General features: G+C 42.5%; 1 protein-coding gene across 3 annotated transcripts in view; it reads left to right on the forward strand.

Annotated features, from left to right (window-relative positions):
• Positions 1–19999, forward strand: part of SLC25A26 (solute carrier family 25 member 26) — an 842602-nt gene that overhangs the window by 154233 nt on the left and 668370 nt on the right. For all 3 annotated transcript variants that reach the window (XR_014968508.1, XM_085624764.1, XM_085624765.1), the window contains exon 3: positions 4534–4643. Coding sequence is in view for 2 of the 3 variants with exons in the window: in XM_085624764.1 (XP_085480890.1) it covers positions 4534–4643 (110 nt within the window). In the remaining variant the exon portion in view is untranslated. The remainder of the gene's footprint in view (positions 1–4533; positions 4644–19999) is intronic.

Consider the following 19999-nt stretch of genomic DNA (forward strand, 5'->3'; position numbering starts at 1 on the left):
TAAGTCTGGCTTAACAGCACAGATGTTGCCACACCTTATGTGGTCGACAAGAAAAGAACAGTAACGGGTACTACTGAGATGGGGCTTTTGGTTCTGCCATCATATTATCTCTTCTGGATTCAAGTGGGCACATGTTGAGTGCTTTCACTGAAAAGGAGTGCTTGTATTACACAGATTATGCTTAGTATAGTAAGTCTGGCTGGTTATGATTACAAGCCAAAGACCAAGAGGTTGCCTGAATGGTTCACTGGGAAAGGTTATACCAGATGCCATAGGTTTAAAACTATTTTTGACAAAGAGTTATGACACAGGCTGTAATCCTGAAGTCTTTATTGTGAAAAGCACATGTTAAATCCAAAAGGCCTTTTTTAGAACTGCTTGAGAAAAAAACGCACACAAAGTGGAATTACATTGTGAACTCTCTGACAAATACAACAGGAAGGGGGTTTTACATTGGCGAGCCCTTTGGAATACTCCATAGGCTGGTGATTTACATTGTCAAGCTTCTGACAAATGCAATAGAAAGGGGTTTACATTGTGAACTGTGACAAATGCAATAAGAAGGGGTTTTACCTTGTGAAATCTGACAAATGCAAAAGGAAGATGTTTTATATTATAAATTCCATGACAAACACCATAATAGACTTTACATTTTAAATGATTTGGCAAATAAGTTAGGAATTAGGTTTACACTGTCAGCGCTCTGAGGAATGCAATAGGAAGGGTTTAGTAGAAATATATCCTTTGTTTAGGGCTAGCCACAGTAAAGGTTGGTAATGCTGAAGATAACTTAACATTTGTGTCAATGTATATTTTGGGTTTGCCTAAATTGTTTGATAATTCTCTCTAGGTAATGGCCAACTGGTCATGCTTATGTTCGTGTTAAAGTTAATAAGATTATTTTAATGATCCTTAATTGATGTGATAAAATCAGTAGGCTTCTCTTTTTACATTGCGAAAGACTTTAAAACGCCTACAGACGTTACCTTTTTGATTGCAAAACTCCTTATGTTTTACAATAGTCCCATTTAGGATCATTGCTCACAGATCATTTTACCTCACCGATACTGGGAGCAAGCAAACGTTTACTAGGGTTGGTTGGCCCTTGTTATTTCTTTAGGGTTTGTGATTTGCATCCCATGGTTAATCTGCAAAGTTCCTAGAGGAAGAGTTCCAGTGTCTTTCTAGAAAAGATTGTTGAACGGGGCTAGTAATTAAAAATGACACTGGAAGGAGATTTACATTCTGAACTCTCTGACAAATGCCGTAGGAAGGGGTTTTGTAATGAGAGCAAAATGACAAGCACCATAGAAAGGGGGCTTACATTTTGAACTATGCAACAACTACAGTACATTATACACCCTCTAAGAAATGCAGTAGGAAGGGGTTTTCTACAGGAGCCCCTTTAGGTCTTGTCACAGTAAATGCTGGGTGTATTTACATTACTTTATGTTAAAGTCAATGTATACTCTTGGGTGCCTAAATTGTTTGATCGGTCTCTCTAGGCAGAGATCACATAACCATGTTTATGCTAAAACCAATTATCTTACCGTATTGATTTCTAAATGTGGATACAAAAGGCATCAGGCCTAACTTTGCTGATCATGAAAAGCTTTTTCTTGCAATAGGCCCATTTAGCGGTATTGCTGGTTGTTGGGGTTGGAGGTATTTGGTGCACAGATTGTTACCTGGTACAGCACCATTAAAATAAAAACAGACTAGAAGTACCAGATTAGATGACCCTTATGATATTTTTTAGGGGTAAATGATTTGCACTGTAGGAATATATTACCAGGCCCATTTAGTAGCGGTTTCAAATTGCAACTGTAATTGAAATATTGTAAATATCTGCAATTTAGTGCATAGTATCTAGTTGTGTGTTTTCAAAGAGGCAGTGGCAGGACACTGATGTATTGCTATTTTAGTACGTCGCTGAGTTTTGATTTTCTACCCCATATCACCTCCCTGAGTCAGCCGTGGACTGCTTTGCCTCAGTACCCTGGGATTCATGTGCCAAAAGGGTGCTTGGTCCACAGTTTGAGAGACCCAGGTATAGAGGTTCCAGTGCATCTAAGTGGAAAGACCCTCATTGACACAGTTGGGGTCTAGTTACCACTGAACAAGATCACTCAAATACAATAGGAAGGGGTTTTGCTATGTAAACACAGAAATAAAAAAGGAAGGGATTTTCATTGGGAAGGAGTTTTATGGGGGATTGTCAACTCAATCTAGTTATGTAGGAATGGACTTTACAATGTGAACTCTCTGACAAATGCAACAAGAAGGCCTCTACTCTATGACAAACACCACATAAAGGGGTTTACTTAGGAACCTTATACTAAATGTATAGTAAGCGAGTTTACATTGTTAGTGTAAGGACAAACACCATAGGAATGGGGTTTGCATTTTAACTATCTGACAAATGCAGTAGGAAGTGGATTTACAGGGGAACTCACTGACCAATGCAAAAGCAAATGTTTTACATTGAGAACTCTGTGACAAATACATTAAGAAGACTTTCCTCTCGTAATCTCATTGACGAACGATATTGTGAGAAGCTGTACATTTATTAATGCTTAGAGACCTTCTTAAACATCTCCCTAGTTCCAGTGGTGCTAAAGAGTTCTGGATGTCATTGTATATTTTTAATTTTATGTTTACTATTTGGTTGTGTGTGAATAAAGTTCTTTTTCCGTTTTAAAAGTACAAACACCAGAAATAGATTTTTAAAAGAATTATTGTACTCTGTGTGAAGTTCATTTACGTTTCTTTAACTCCTATAGCTGCTTCAATTTGTTCTTTTAGGTTGACTTTTCTAACTACTCTTTCTTTTGATATTCAATTCCAGAAGCAATAAAGTGATAGTGACACTGACTTTCTCCTTTAACTTCTAGAATTTCTTGCTTCAGTCGCTTATTTGATGAACAATAACCTTTTGAAGTTGAATGCGGATAAAACAGATGTGTTGTTTCCAGGGAATGCTTCTTAGACCTGGACCTATGTCTGGTAGCCCCAGGCTCTTTCTACAGTGAGGTCCAGCTCATATGACCACAAATGTTGGCGTTACTATCAGTGCGGATCTTACCTTCTGCCAACACATTGGCAAGACCTCTGGTACATGTACTCTCTTTTGAGGAAACTACAAGAGTAATTCTTCCTTGCCTCTTAGTTAAAGGGGGAATGTTGGTGATCCAAGCACATTTCTCACCCTGTTTGGATTATAGTAATGTAGACTTGCTTGGCTTACCTACGTACCTTATCTGTTGCCTTCAGATTGTGCAAAATGCAGCTTTTACATCTGTTCCTTAATTCACCTCCGTGCGCTTCAGTTAAATCTCAGTTACCAGTGAATAAAAGGATATTTTTTTAAGACACTTTGCAAGGTTGCACAAGATACTTGCTGGCATTTGTTTTGGGATTAACTCCGATCTCTGCTTCAGTGTATGTGCATTGTCAATGCTTGTTCAGATCTAGGTTTTGACAGTGCCACTATTATAGAGACATATTGCTAACCCTATAAATAAAATGGCTTTTTGGTTCGCCCCTTTCAAACATTGGCTTTTTTCAACCAGGTCTTTCCGCTAATGGCATGAGACATTGTCAATCATGTGTTGGCTCAGCCTAGTGGAGTAGTCATCTCTCATCTAATGCTATTGGCTGTTTCAATGTATTCATCTGTCTCCACTTGAGAGCTTCAATTAAATACATGAACGACTAGTTAACAACTAAAGTCCTCTCTGTCCACTGGCCCCTCCTGGAGAACTCAGTACAATGCGCTGCTGCTGCCACATGTTATCACATTGTACCCAGACCTATTGGCTTTGCCAACAATTAATTAATTATTTGTGTGGAGTTTGGTGAAACAGCTGTGTAATTTACACAACAAATGTATGTATGTATGGGATTTATAAAGCGCTGGAATCCCCCCTGAAGGGGTATCTCTGCGCTACCAAAGGAGAGGGTTCAGGACAGGCACTGATCAGTCCCGAAATAATTCCGTCTTCAGGAGTTTCCTGAATCGAGAAAGACTGGGGCATTTGCGCAATACCTCCAGCAAGGTGTTCCAATATTTCGGGGTAAGGTATGCAACAGTTCTGCCTCCTGTTCGTATTTTCCTGTGGCGGTGAACCACAAACAGCCCTTTACCTTCGGATCAGTAAACTTTAAACTTATCCACCAGGAAGCTAGGACTCATGCCATAAAGAGCTTTTATGGGCGAGGCAGCAGAGCTTGAATGTAATCCTCTGGCGGATGGGAAGCCAATGAAGCTGTTTCAGCAACGGCCCGAGGAGGTACGAGGCGGCTTTTTGAGAGCGAGGCCTTTTGAGCACAACTGATACTGAATGGATGTTTCTTTACCCATGCTTCCAATTAATCTCATTTGTCGTTTTAAAGAATAATAACTATGAATGGTTAAATGATTCTCCAAAGACTGTCTTCTTTTAGAAGTGTTACAATGATTGAATGATCACTTTGCGTTAGCTCTGTGTTGTTTGTTCTATAGATTGAGGATTTCATTGTGCTTCATTTCAGCTGCAGCCTTTTTTGTTACCTATGAATATGGAAAGGTCTTGCTCAGTTCCGGTTCATCGTCTTACTTGTCCCCAGTAACGCACATGGCAGCTGCCTCTCTTGGAGAAGTGGTAAGAGACTATGGGATTATTATTTAGTGAAAGTTAGGGAATCCGCGACAAGCCTTTTATTATTGTCACCTTTACCTGGTCTTTTCTAGAGTTCATTGATGCTGCTAATAGAAACATACAAAGTTACTACACGCTAGGGGCAGCCATCTTTAAAACGGTGGGATGGGGGAAATTCTTGTGCTGATATCTGCTTGTATCGAAAACAAAGACCATTTGGATTTTTCTGCAATGCCGCTCTGTTGTGTCATAACACGATGAGTTCACTTAAAATATGGAAGTGTGAGCTAGTAATTGGAGGTCAGTGAAGTTTATGATTTGACAAAACCAAACTGATTGCATCAATGCTCGCATATGTGTTGGTGAAAATGTTGATATACTGGCCGCTTTACCGTTAATTATTTAAATAAGGTATATTTGAGGTATTTTCTCTGACTATCCAATTAAGTCCATGGAAGCTTCTATATACATACTCACTGACCCCCCCATACACATATTCACTGACACCCTCATACTTATGATTTAAAAATGAATATCTATGAAGCACTACGTGCATCAAAATAAGTTTACTTTGATTCATTACATATTTGTATATACATTTAACAATACATTATTGCGTGTAACGATAACCTACGTGCCTTTTAAAACAAGGCATTTTAGTTGATCACTAAACATTGTTGACTATTAGAGAGCGCACAGATTCAAATTCATTGTGGAGGGTTTTTGTCAATCTTCTTTGAGTTCCAAAGGGACACTAAATAGGGGTGCCCTTTGCCTCCACTAATCTCTCTTCTTGCTCTTGATCCCTTGTCAGCTGCCATACACTGATCACCAGTGATCAGAGGGATTTATAGAAGTCCATGGGAATCTAAGGTGCTACTCAATGCCAGCGATATCTCACATATGCTTTGAACATCTAGGTCTTCAAAGCCCAACCCAGTGACACTCTTGGAACATTTTGAAGGTTTTGCATTTTATGTAGTGAACTGAGAGATAAATGAATTTCTTAGTATATGGTGGGCCACCTCCATGATGGTAACAGATGGTGACTAGTTTAGATAGATAGTGCCAAACTGCGATATCTTGGTGTGCTTTTGTTGCGAGGCTTAGAAAACCTGGTGGCAGACAACCTTGGCCCTCTTATTCTTGAACCCTTAGTGACTTTGCCTGATGGTACATCATTCTCTTGTCCCTCTAGAACAGGGACCAGGTGATAAAAATGGTCATGGCCCCACACTATATTTACCTGCTTTTGATTCTTCCACCTCTGACTCCCAGAAAAATAACTCTAAAACATAGAGCAATCCATCAAATCCTTTACTTGGGTGGACCAAAACTCTTCCTTCAGTGCATTAAACTGCATGTGGACTCCTCGTTGGGTGTATTCCGTTTACTTAGTTTGGGATCATGCTAACTAGCTCACCAGCTGGTTCAACTTGCATAACTAATTTCTCAGTCTATGTCCATATTTATGTCGGCCAGAATTTAGAGAGCAATATTTCAGGGACAAAATGGCCACCTATAATTTTTATATGGTTTCACAATTCCTTCAGTACACTCTGACTGTCGGTTAATCCTGGCTAATCTTGTGACCTGAATTATCTTCCTGCACTCTTTCTCCCCTCTGTGAAACAATGCAGGTATTTGTACATGAAGTCGCAAAATCTATTGTCGCACCGCCCTCTAAAGCACTGCGTAGGTCTGAGTAGAGAGGGTAGGTCTGAGTAGAGAGAGTAGGTCTGAGTAGAGAAACCCCATTAGTATCAAGATGTTCCCAGTCACGTGCGCAGAATACAATCTCAATTTATTCTAAAAATGAAGATAATCAGCCGAGAGTTTTCTTGAAGGGCTAACTTGGACAATTACCCTTTGCTCTCACAAACTAGCACATCATTTTAATTTAACAATCTTGGGACAACACAAGGGTTTGCTTGTTGCATGTATGACTTAATAATCTCCCATTTATTTTCTGATGGAGACGTATCTGATACTTTCAACTTCTGGTAACATATCCTGTCCCAAAATTACACTGAGGGGGATTGGTCGATTTTCGTGATGGGAGCCTCATGGAGGCAAGATTACTATAAAATCCTACAAAATTAGTATTGAACATGGTCTGTCCTCCGTAGAACTGGTCTCGGTCCTGACTCCACTTTTTGGAAACGCGGCTAACTTAACGTGACTACTTACATGTGCTATGGACTGCCTGTATTACATACATGACACCTCAGATGTGTGATTGTTATACCCCTGAGGTTTCTTTAGTTATCAACCACATAAGCTGTGGTTAAAATCTGTATTTTTGAGCCATTGGGGTTCTCTAGTAATGCCAACAATTATTGGACGGATGGATTTTCTGTGTGTCCTCCTAGGGAGTGATTATCTGTAGGGTGCAGAACTAAATTGGCAACTGCGATAGGATGTGGCCCCATTCCTTGGGAAACTGTAACCCTCCTGACCTATCCTGAATGTTGAGGAATAAGCTTGCCACTGCATTCACACCATGTACCTTTCATCCACCCTGTTTAGACGAGCTACTGGAGAGGTGGCAGCACCTACTTCCCTAAGGGCTCCACGTCTTAGATCACTAGCATCTTTTCCAGCAGATCTTGACTTAAGAAGGAAGCAGCATCTCTAAACTGTTCTACATTATTCTGTTTTACTCATCTTATTTGCAAGGGGATTGATTTATCTGATTCCTCCCCAACATCCTGTTTCCCTCGTTTTCTCCATGTTTCCATTGTTTCCTGAATTTTCATTTTTTTCCAGCTATGATCTTGCAGTATTTCTGCCAATAAAAAGGCCCACCTAAAAGCACACCATCATTGGTTGACAACCAACTGAAAGCAATAAACAATGCTATATTAATAGCCATCTCATTGATCGTGTTACTGCAACGGTGTGTAATTGGAGTATTGCATTTGGTGTGCAAGTTTTGGTTTGCATGGCTGTGGTACGAGATATGGTTACCAGAGCTGACCTTAACTGGTGAATTTCATGTTTAAATCTGTGTATTGGGATTTCAAATTTACTTGTTGAATTTAGAGCACAACGAAAGAAAAACTAAGAGTTACAGACATAGCAAATCGTTTCATGGCTCATATGGAAGTATCACACCCGTTACAACGATTGCTCACCCATCATTCATTATCAAATGTCCAGTAATACCTATTATAGGACAGATCCTTAGCCTGTAAGGAGAACTAAGACTTTAACTTAGAGTTCATAAATGAAAATTAAATGTAGTATGCCTGTTAAAGGGATTCATCAGCCCTTTACAATTAGTGCTAAGGTTCAATGAGTGTGTGGGCATTGTATTTATACTGGTTCATGTCTGAATCGGTAGCTGTGGCAGGGCCTCAGGGATGCCACCCAGATCTCTTCAAACTTAATTAACTGATTGTTTGGTTTATTGATCAGGCATTCTTGTTGGGAAGGGAGGGGCATTTCCAGTGCCGCGGTATGCAGATTTTGGCCTCTTCTAAAGCAGAGTTTAACCATATTTTCTTGTGGTTGGTTATTCCCGCAATGTCATGCATATCATGGAAGAGTACCAATTCTGGGGGGGGGATGACCTATGCAGTTCACTTACTGTCAACATCGTGCATTGGGCGCCAGCCGTGGAGTATTTAGAAAAAGAAAAAGACATTTCAGATTATCCTCTTGTAAGCCCCTGCCGTGATCTTATATTAATTCAGATCATTAGGCCTTGGTGTACAATTTTTGGAGGTGAGTTTTCTACTTATTATGCCGTAGTCACACAGTTGCTTTGGCGTATAGTTCATCTATAAGTGTTTCGTAGAGGCCATTGACTAGTTTTCTCCCCCATCTTTCTAAATAAACATTCAGAGTAGACTTGTCCAACTAGCAATGGGGGTTATTCACTTTGGTAGAGAAACAGGTTTTCAATTGTAGGGAGTATAAAAATTGGTTGAAACTCGATTGAAATTCTGTACATGTCTTCAAAGTGCTTGAAAGTTCCATCAGAAAAAACATGGTTATTTGCCAGGTGTGGCCAATATACAACCGGTTCTGATATTCTGAACTCCAAATTGTTCCAGGTAGGTGCATGTGTGTGTAGAAAACTATAGGAAATTAGGATCTGCTTTCATTGTTACCCCCACTTTTTGCTCGTGTCGGTATGTTTTTTTGACTAGTCTGGCTGGGATCCTGCTAATCAGGACCCCAGCCACTGTGCTTCCTCCCTAAATTTGACATAAGTACCTCTACAATTGGCTACTGATGTAACCCTTGTAAGTCCCTAGTACACGGTACTAAGGTACCCAGAGATAGGTACACCAAGGGTCCCCCCATGGGCTGCAGCATGTATTATGCCACCCATGGGAGACCACTCAGAACTGTGACTACAGGCCTACCATGGAAGCCTGTGTAAGCTGGTGCTAGCACCACTTAAGAGAGATATAAGTTTTCATATATATGAGGTCACTACACTTAAAAACTAAAAGTGCCCCCTAAGGTAGGCCTTTAAATCCTGAAGGCAGGGTGCTGAGTTATAAGTCTTCAGATTAATTGTGGGACAAGACTCAAGCCTAAAACAACGTCACTCTTCGACCGTCTGGACACTTGGACTTCGCCTGGAACCGAGACTGCATCAAGGAAGACTCCTGCTGCTCCTGGTCTCGCTGTTCTGAAAATCTTCTTCATTGTCTGTGCTTCTTCCAGTATCTTAAACAGACCTGTGGGCATCAAGGACGCCCGAAGTAATCTCCCTTGGAGTGAAGGAATCACTCCTCTGCCCCTGCAGGCACTGCAACGAGGCTGACCGGTTTGCTGTGCCTGACATCCTGCGGTCTTCAAAAGGCTCAGCAACACAGGTAGTGGTTCTGCAACTCTCCGGAGGCCTGACATGTCCTCTCTGCAATGTTTAGGCCAGTATCCCTCGTTGGAACTACTGGGATCGAACCCCTGTGCTCAGCGTCAACTTGCCGTTGCCAAGGCTTGTTGGCTCTGCACTCCAGAGATCTTCGGGCTGCAAAAAGCTCAAGCCTCCAGAATCTTTTCTTGCCAAGATCGGCGTCCTCACCACTTCCTCTGTATCGTGAGCCTTCATCTTTGGTGAGCTGCTTAAGGGCCGCTTGTGACTCCTGTGCCTCCGGCCTGTGGGTCCTCTCGAGGGTCTTCTCCTACTTCAGTGGGATCCCCTTCTTGCTTGGGGTCTGCTCTGACTCTTCTGCTTGTGGTGAGTCCCTTGGGTCTTGCTGGTCCAACTTTCCTCCTTTTTCGCTCTCCAAGCCTGTTGCAGCTGTCAAGGCTTTTTAGTGCTCCCGCCAGACACCGACCCCCTGATTCTCGACTTCCAGCGTGGGACAACTCATGCATGGCTCCTGCTCCTCTCAGCATCGCCTGGTCCTCACAGCTGCAGCGACAAGGTCACCGTCATCACTCCTGCATCTCCGACATCAATAGGCATTAATCTTCCGTGCCTCGTGGTTATCTCCGAGTGGCATAGACTCTGTCCCCTCTGCTTGCAGGTTCTTCAAGTCAAGAATCCACCCTTGGATTCCACCAGACTCTTGCACCTTCGTCACCAGCGGCATCTTTACTGAAGTCCTCCATTGTGGTCTACGGCGGTTTCCGACGTCACTTCGCACCTATGCACCCAGCTTCCCTGGTGTAGGTATCTTGGTTCCTGGGGCATTAAAGGGTGAAGTGACTATCCAACTTTCTGTCTTCCACAGGATTTCTTCATGGTCCACCGAGAAGGGTCCTTCTTCAAAACAGCAAGCGCAACTTTACCGTTGACTGCTATTGAGTACGCTGCTGTGTTCCCACTCTGCATACATCCTCCGTGGGGTTCCTGGGTACTTACCTTGGGTGGTTCCTTGGATCTCCAGCTCTTCTGAGACTCCTGGTCCAATTCAAACTTTGGTCCCAGTTTGTATTCTAACTGTTTTAGTATATGGTTTGGTCTCCCACTGAAGACCACTCTGTATTGTGCTTGCTTACCTATTTGTAATTGAAGTATTGTTGTCTATTTGTTTGATAGCTCCGGGTAGGAGATATAGCAATGTGTTAGTGAGTGTTGTGTAATAAATAGACTATTTTTATATACACTGTGTGGTTCTTTTTCATTTAACCTACACTACATTAATAGATCTGCTGAAACAAGCTGCCTAACACTCCTTCGGGATAAGCCTGAAGGCTGCTCTCGACAGATACCACTTAGAGAGCTTTCTAAGGTTGTTTATGACAACTAACGTCACCATAAGGTTTTTCTGGATTAGTGCAAGGTTCTTCACTCAAATAAGTGTACACAATATACTAAGCCAGCCAATACAAAAACCATGTTGCATTAGTGAACTACATCTCTCACGAACCCCAGAACTAGGTAACCGCGGTGCATACAGAATGGCGCGCCAGCATCGTAGTGGGGAAAATAAGGGAAGATACGCGTTCCACGATCTCATCATTCAGCATGGCAGAGGAAAGCAAATGTAGTTGTGGAAAGTAGGTATTGCACCCTTGATGCAGTAAGGAAGGGAGTCGATTTGAGACTCTGGGTAGTGATTAACCCCTTCAGCGCTGGGCGAATTCCGCCGCGGTGCTGAAGGGTTCGAGCGCGGGCGGGCTCATGACGGAACGGTTCCGTCATGAGCACAGCTCAACCGTGGCTCATGACGGAACCGTTCCGTCATGAGCATGGAAGGGGTTAAGGGTATTTTATATCTCATATTGGGTGAAGGGGACTCGGGAACAGAATAACCGAAGGCCACTATCCTGTGATACTTGTCCATATCAGATAATTCCGGCAGTGAAACATGAGATTATGATTATATAAAGAAGACTATCTTTCATTTTTACTAAAGGTGTTACAAAACCACATTGACATGTAGGACAGCATTTTGGCTCCATGTTAGATACACTCCCTTAGAGTAACGGGTAGTTATGCATGGAGTCTTTAGCCCTGAACGAAGCCGAGTGACTTGTATGGGCAGCTTGTCTTTGCCTGAAATATGTAGGCAACGCAATTAATGGATACAGAAATCATTGTGTTTCAGGACACATCCAGACTTGGTTTTTAACAATGACATGGGTACCTGCTAAATAAAGAGATATCCAGGGTTTTCCCATAGTTATTTTAACTAGAACCCTGCGCTTGTTTAGAGGAACATCCTATTTCGAGCTCCAAATTCCTTTTTAGGTTGCGCCCACTCAGGTGGTGTTCACCTACCCAAGTGAGAGGAGTCATCTATGATGAAGCATGACGTCATAGGATGGGTGAAGTGTCTCCTCCTATATCGGAAAGATATCCTGTTGGCTGTTAAATTAGGTCTCAAATAAGAGGACTAACAGAGATTCATGCCATATAATGTTTGTGTTGTGAATTTGTTTGACTGGGAGAACATGCGAAGGCCGTTATATTTCTCTCATTCATTCTTGGTGTGCAAATGGCAAATGTGTAAACCTGGGACTACAAAATGGCAGTTCTCTTTCAGTTTATTGTTGTAATTGAAGCAAGAAAATAAGAGGGTATTGCGGTATCGTGGTGTGTGCTGCCACGGAGACCAACTGGTCAGTTATGAACATGGCCCTGAGGTATCCGTCATCTTCCCCAACCCTCCCATATTTGCTAAATGCTGTGTTCCATGGAGGACTGGGACAGGTGCCCCGGTACCCTGTTTGCAATTGGAAAGAGCGTGCTGGGACTGATTTCAGCTCCGCCTTTTCTCTGTGGCCCACCCAATCCTGCAACGGTTGATCGCCAGAGCTGACAACATCCCTGATGCCATCTTCAAAAATAGCACTGGAGCAGCTTCAAGTCTCTCTTTTTTGTTTTTCCAACGGTACCCAATGAAGGGCATGACTGAGCAGGGTTTGGGACCTGATTGATGAATTATCCTTTGCCTTGTGTAAGACAGTGGCTGTCTAAATCCTACACACTCTTGGATATTGCAGGAGGGATCTGAAGGATTTTCCTTAACATTAATCGAACTTAAAAATCGCATATATTCTGCAGTTTCTTGATGCTGTAGAAAGACGACATAATACCCATGTGACACATCTGCTAACCATAAAGTGTATTTAATCACATTTTGAGCAGCTTTCTAATGCTTAACCGAAAAAGATCAAGCTGCAGGATTATAGGGCGAGAATTCCAATAATTTGCAACTGCCATGGAGCATACCCTGCTTCTGTACCATGCAAGGCTGAATTTTGGAACACATACTAAAGACAGATTTCTAATACTTAGCAGCTGCAATGGAGAATTCCCTGCTTCTGTAGCATCACCTGGTCAACTGAATGAAGAGATCGCCTGGAGCATATCATGCAAATTTAGAGGTCATTATAGTTTTGAAGATAACTGTTTTGCGGATGTGTAGACAATGCAGAGGCCACAAAGTAGCAGATATGTGATCAGACCTAAACATCATTGCAACAAGACTAGATGCAGAATTTGTCAGTATTTACAAAAACTTCAAAGGATTTTCTGTTGCTCCAAGGCCAGGCACGTTTCCATAGTTAAGACGTGACTGAGCCAGGGCTTTCACAGTGGAGATGTTCACCTGGGGTTCCATACATGAGGAAAACACTTTCAGAATTTTCATTCGAAGAAAGCAAGTAACCGTGGACTGTTTTTTAGGCCTGATCTCCTTTCCAGCGTATTCTATCAGGTGGGATAAGAAGCAACAACATCTTAGAAGGATTTAATTTGAGGAAATTGGCAGACACCCAGCAGTGAACATGGGATAGGCATTCCATCTTGGGGAGTGGGGTATTCCTCCCATGACTGAATAGTGTGGGTGCCCAAATATTAACTGAGTATTGTCTACATATATGTAAAATATACTTCAGCTAAATGTAAAATCTCATATAGAGGTCCTTATGTAGATGTTATTCAGAAAAGCAAAATAAATAGACCCCATGCATGACAGTTGAGGCTTTGAGACCTGGAGTTAAAGGGTGCGAGGGCAACTTCTTATGACCTATCATCCGTGAATAATTTCACCCAAGCTAGCACTGATTCTAGCTCTGATAAGCCTGGTTAGCACCACCCTTCCTTGGGTAAGGCAGGGATTGTCTCAAATAACCGCGTCCCCACTCTTGGCTGTTGTAAACGCAGTTGAAGAGCACACATAAATGATATTTCTTCTTTTTATTCTGCTTGGACGGGAAATCCCAACTCTCTTCTTGGTCAGGGGAGAGGGGCTGTCGTAAATTCCCTGCCTTGGGCTAGTAATTCTCCTCCCAACTCTTGATCAAGGCTGCCAGGGTGAGATGACCTGAGGCGGGAGTCGGTGCCCTGGTGCAAATAAAGTTTTCATCTCTTACACTTGGGCTAGATAGGAGTTTGTGCCTTATTTTACCCCTTCCTAGCCCTTAAGTAAGCGCATTGTTTTCAAGGCTACTTGCCTTGTCTTCCTAGCTCTCCATCACAAAGGGTCCAAACATCTCTCCCACCTCTTCAACTGGTGCACCCCAGGCAGGTCACTCAGATCTTCCTCAGCCAGGCAATTTTAAATTCCCAGGTTCTGGAGACTCATATGGGGCGGCTGGTCAATTTCCAGGGCTGCTGCCAAGTTATGGAATTCCCTGCCTGCCCACATTGCTAGATTTGACTCCTTCGCTCATTCAAGAAATCTTTAAAAAAAAGCTTTTCTCAACGTAGTTTCTCTTGCTTTCTGTGCATATGAGCTTTCTTTTTGGACAAAGCGCTTAATTTCCCTCGGGTTTAATGTGCTCTATTAATTCATTTTTTATTTCATTTAGGCAGGCTGAAGAAGGTGAAAAAGTCAACCCTGACCTTTTGTTAGGTGGGTAGAATAGCAGGAGAGAGGCAAAAGTTTCCTTTCTAAGCTATTGAGAAATGCTGACATATATGTTTTTACACCATGTCCTCTGAAGGTTGGGGGTACTTGTAAGTTCCCTTGTCTTTGCCAGGCCGGTGCGGGTTAAGACATGTTTTGGTTTTAAATCTCGCCCGGCCAATATGACAGGCCGGCCAGAGATCTACAAAAGTGAACAGCCAAAAGGCCCACTCACTTATGCCTGAGGCAGCATCAACTGTCTTTCTGTGCTGCTTTTATATTATTTTTTTGTTTCTTCCAAATGAACATTTAGTGAATGAGAACAATGTCGAGTGTCGAGCGCAAATGTCCCTAAATGTCTTGTGTACAGTTTTTGTCTCAGTAATGTTGTGCACAGGACACTTAGACTTTTTGCTTATGCCTCCAAAACATGTAGGCGAAAATTCCTCAAGCCAAGAAAAGGAACCAAATGACGGAAAGCCTGTTGGGCCATTAATATTTGGTGGACTTTCATTCAGCGGTTTCAGACTTGTGTGTGAGAAAGTCGCCTATAGCAAAATCCATGGGACACCCTTATAACTTTTGAACCGCTTGACCAGTCTGCACCAGATTTAGCACCTGCATGGGTATTCATTGTTTGCCACAAGTTTGGTGTAAGTGGAGGGGGGGCGAGTTATTAAAGAGACAAAAACTTTCTCTTTCTTTGTCAGTATTAACTTTAACAACAGAGCTGTGAGTGAACTAAATAGTTCTGGTTCTCTGCACCATAATAGCCCCAAATAAGACATTTATTTGAACGCTTTGTGAAAGGATTTTCCTTCTTCAGGCAGTTTCCAGATGAGGCTTTGAAAGATGCATGCAAAGCTTTTTGTTCGGCAAGTCTTTCTATTTTGACACAGAGACTACAGCAGACGGAATGTCCCAATTCTATAAGAATGCATTTGAATAACAACATTTCGCCTCTTGTATAATCATTTTGAACTGTATATTTCTACTGCTTTGCCGGAGTTTACTGTTTAGGGTTGAGCCTGCGAGTGCTTGTGCAAGCGTCTCCCTTGCGAGACACTACTGTTTACAACAAGCATTTGCAATGCAATCTGTCTCGCCTTTGGGACCTTATATGTATTTAGCTGTGCAGCACATTAGCCTGGGTGCTGAAACATCTACTGTTCTTTAACATGGAGGTTAAGTAAGCACCCAGGGTACCCCCAAGCGCTGACATCACAAACTCTTGCAGCCCTGCATGCCTCATCCCTGTGCACAGCGGTAAAGTAGCCTTCACATGAATGGTACAGCTGTTGCCCACACTGTATCCATCCAGTCCAATGGAATGTGCGTGTTGAACCAGCATTTCAACGTCGCAGGCGCTGTGGACTCCAAGACCTTGGCTAGGAGCTCATCCACATTGGCCATCCAAACCAACAACCTCGCACTAAAAGGCAACTACTTTCAGCTCATCTTTTCTAAGCCTACACATACTCGAACTTCCATTGAGGGTGCGCCTTGAAGCTATCCACCCCATAGAGCTACGCTACAAAAGTGCTTCAGTTTTTGCATACAAGTTAAGAGCTGCGTCCAAGCATACATATCCACCCTGCACCGCGTAATCTCACCCCAACCCCACTCCCTCTTACTTGAACTGTTGGTCCTGCAGGCGCCCTGCTGCAGCAACACCAGGACTGGGACCAGTAGCGCCATGGGACAGGGGATGCTTCGGCTGCACCTCGGGGATTGTGGCTCTAGACAGAAGTTGATTGTAAGGGGACTTCTCAATGGGGCTCTTCGGGCTGTACCAAAAGAGTGGAAACACAGGGCCGTAGGGGTCCCAAGTCTGAATGCGGTCCACCTGTGGGTGCTCTAGTGCCTTTCGTGCTTGCCACTGTGGTGGAGGGTCTTCCTCTTCAGTCTGCCACACACAAGCCCCACCCCTTCCATCTGGTTGAGCCGCGCGTCTTATTGCGCGCGGCCGCCATTCTTTAGCATATAAATACGTTTTTTTTTTTAGATACGGACGACGGGAGGGAGGGCACGGGGAGGTGGTGGTGGTGGTGGTAAAGAGGGCACCACGGATAACGGGAGGGAGGGCGGGAAAAAGAAGGCACCACAGAGGGCGGGGGTGGTGGTGGGAAAGAGGGCATCACGGATAATAACCGGGGTAAAGGAGGCACCACTGACAACGGAAGGGAGGGCGGGGATGTAAAGAAGGCACAGACAACGGGTGGGTGGTAAAGAAGGCATGGACAACGAAAGGGAGGGAGGGGGTAAAGAAGACATGGACAACGGAAGGGAGGGCGGGAAAGAAGGCATGGACAACGGGAGGGAGGGCGATTTTGTAAAGAAGGCACCAGGGACTGAATGTAAGCAAAGCACGTCGTGCCTAAACTAAGAGAAACTCAATTAAGAAAATAGTGCTTACAAGACTAAATAACACGTACTGTGTAACGACCGAAGTAAAGGGGACAGTAGCCATGGGATGTTTCACATGAAGAAAAGGTGGTACTAAGCAGGGACTAACAAGCCGATCACTAAATAAGAAGCCTGAATTCACAAAGGACAAACACAGAAGCCAGTGACAAATATGGGCGGAGAGTGGGTGGTGCTGCTCTTCCATACTCTACTACAGCAGATCACCAGAGCAGTGCATGCGTGCTGGCTCAGGCTCGAGCTAAAAAGGGCTTGGAGCCCACCCATTGTTTACTATTTCTGGGCTGCAGCGTTTTTTTTTCTTTGCAGCCTCCTTAATTGGCCAGTGCTGACCACACGTCACATTGGATCCTTTCAGTGGAGCAGGGAACAATGCACAGATTGATTCCACTTAATTGGTGCTAGTCTGCTGCTCCAGACGTGATTCAGGTACTATTGCTTCCCCTTCCACTCACGCTGTCGGACCTGGCTTTTCAATCAATGTGCCTTCTGGGAATTGTAGTTCACAGTTTCCCATTACACATATGGCCTTAAAAAGTCATGTTGACTAATAAGTCAGAACTGGCTGAGCATGTCAAATGTCATAGGGCCATTTGGGAGTTATGAGGATGAATGGCTAAATAACTCATGCATATATGCATGTAATGGCATTCGTTATTCTTTGCTTCGCTTTTTAACATGCTTACATAAAATAACCCATTTAAATTTGCTAGGCAATGAGGAAGCACCATTTAGGGAATGACGAAAAGCTTTAAGAAGCTATGCATTCTTATGTCCTCATGCCAGGATAACATTACAAAATCATTTTTGCCCTTAGGCTATGTTTGTATAGTACTTTGAAGCAGCCTGCATTGTTTGTTCTATAGAAGTATCAAACATAATAAATAGTGCCACACTAAAAAGTGCATAGAGAACGTGTGCCGTTTGTAAATCGTTGTTTATCGTTCAAATGGAAAATGATTGTGTTTACAATCCATTCAAAGTGAACATCCTGTGAAACAAACGGAATTAGCATGATTTACACATTTAACACTGACGCGGATTGCATAATAAGTGACGCTTGAACATTTTCAAGAGGTAACGGTTTAGGGTTATTTACTGCTCGGGTAAGTGCAAGACCAATTAAAAAAATTCAATTGAGAGGTGTAGTATTAATATTATTATGCTGCAATCTTCACGACCCATCATCTGCTGTATTTGTTGATTTTAACAAAAACAATTTCTATCTCAAAAGGATGACAAGTTAGTAAAATTACTGTAAACGGTGTGCAAGGCTGCACCATCCAAACACTCTGTGAAAGTGAACTGGTGACCTTCAGGTGGTGATCGAAGTAATTAACAGTTAGAGGCGACAGTGGTGCAAGGCTAAAGTACCATCTGTATTTGATTGACTGGGCTTAAGACTGTTGTCTGGAGCAAGGAGCAAAAACCTTAAGGTAAATGACGTTGGGGTTCGAAACAACTTTATTTTTTGTTTCTTAAACTTTAGCCATGCTGCACAGCATTCCGGATGCTGTGCAGTGTGGTTAAAAACCATTGGCCAAGTCAATAGTTCACAAAGGTTAGACTAATTGATTGTGCCAATGCTTATTTATAACATGTTTGGGTGTCAGGAGAATGGGTGCTTGTTGTGTCCTTTTCATGGAAGTGAAAGTACACTTGAATTCCCAGCACTGTCTGAAAATGATGAAAAAAAATGACGCCTCCAGATAGGAAATATATTTGATCAGTAACTGTCTGATGGTTCAGAGCTGTTCACATTTCCTAAGAAATGTCCTGTGTGTCAAGAGTCTTATATTTGTGTCCTGGAAAATGAAATTCTCTGCCTCAGAAATAATACCTGTCACCATCCAACCTCTAGAGAAATGTTTTCAGTCCGTGATTTTCAAAATGTCCGTCGCGGTGACTGATCTTCATTGGTTTGTTTATCAGACCCAACTGACAGACCGTTGTAAGAGCATACAACTTTAGTTGGTATGGGCCCCCACCGTACAGAACTACCTAATCCATTGGTGCCTTTATTGTTCTTTATTTTTTACTCCACCCTTTTAAATCTGTTTTTGTAAACAGAGTATATTTTGAGCTATTGATTCTAAAGAATTAGAATAGTAAAAAAAACAAAAAACTCGTGTCTTGTGCAACATGAGAAACAAGAAGAACTTGGTTGAACTATAAGTTCTGTTGTACCAGAAAATATGCATTTATCAAAAACATATCGTTGGAAAAATACTAGGCGTAACAAACGAAATTATTTTCACAAATCGATTTGGAATAACTCTGTACAAATAGATAAATGCTTTGTAGATCTATAAATGGAGTCATGAAAAAATTGAGGGTTTGTTGTTTTGTGAAATACTTCTAACTACAAATCCCGTACGAAATGAGCCACATGCACAATCCACACGGATTTCAACTGAGGACATCACAGTAGTGAAAATGTAAACGTTTCACATTACTACAGGTTTGCTCCGAGACTGAGACACAGTGAGTGGATTACATAGTCTCCAACCTTTGTAGCCCTCTGTTTTTGCCGCATATAAATTGACAAGTGCATGTGTTGGCGACAGTGTGGTGGGAGAAGGGGTCAGATACTCATTTGGTGTGTTTGCGCTCTCTTGACGACATACCGGAAAGAGTTATTAATGGCAATTAAAGAGATTTTAACACCCCCCCCCTCCCAAACTCACCCCACATCTGAAAAATGTCTGGGCCGAGCTAGCAGTAGCCAGAATGTGGACAGACAACAACACCAACTATGTACATGTTGTACAGTAAAGTATTGGACATAATGCCTATGGAACGCATGCCAAGACACCGGATTAAGGACAAAGATGACTTCCTGTCAGTATGGCAAAGAGTATTGGGCTATAAGGATAGGGACCTTATAGAAATACAATGTCCCCAAGACTAAGAGCGCTGCATCATTTGACCAAAATGCACACTGACCAGATTTGCTATTGACGACCCATTAAGTTATGAAGATCTGCAGACACGGAGTGTGTGGGGTGTATGGAAGTATTGGATGTGGGGAGAATATTGAACGTTTGTTTATTGTGGGAATGGTCTATGATGAGGAAAATGCTAATAAAAGGTATTAAAATTGATAAATGTTCCGTTTTTGAGGTGCTTATGATCTGGCTGCCAAAAGCTCTTGATAGCTCTGAAATA

The sequence above is a fragment of the Triturus cristatus genome, chromosome 9, assembly GCF_964204655.1.
Source record: "Triturus cristatus chromosome 9, aTriCri1.1, whole genome shotgun sequence".
NCBI classification, from domain to species: Eukaryota; Metazoa; Chordata; class Amphibia; order Caudata; family Salamandridae; genus Triturus; species Triturus cristatus.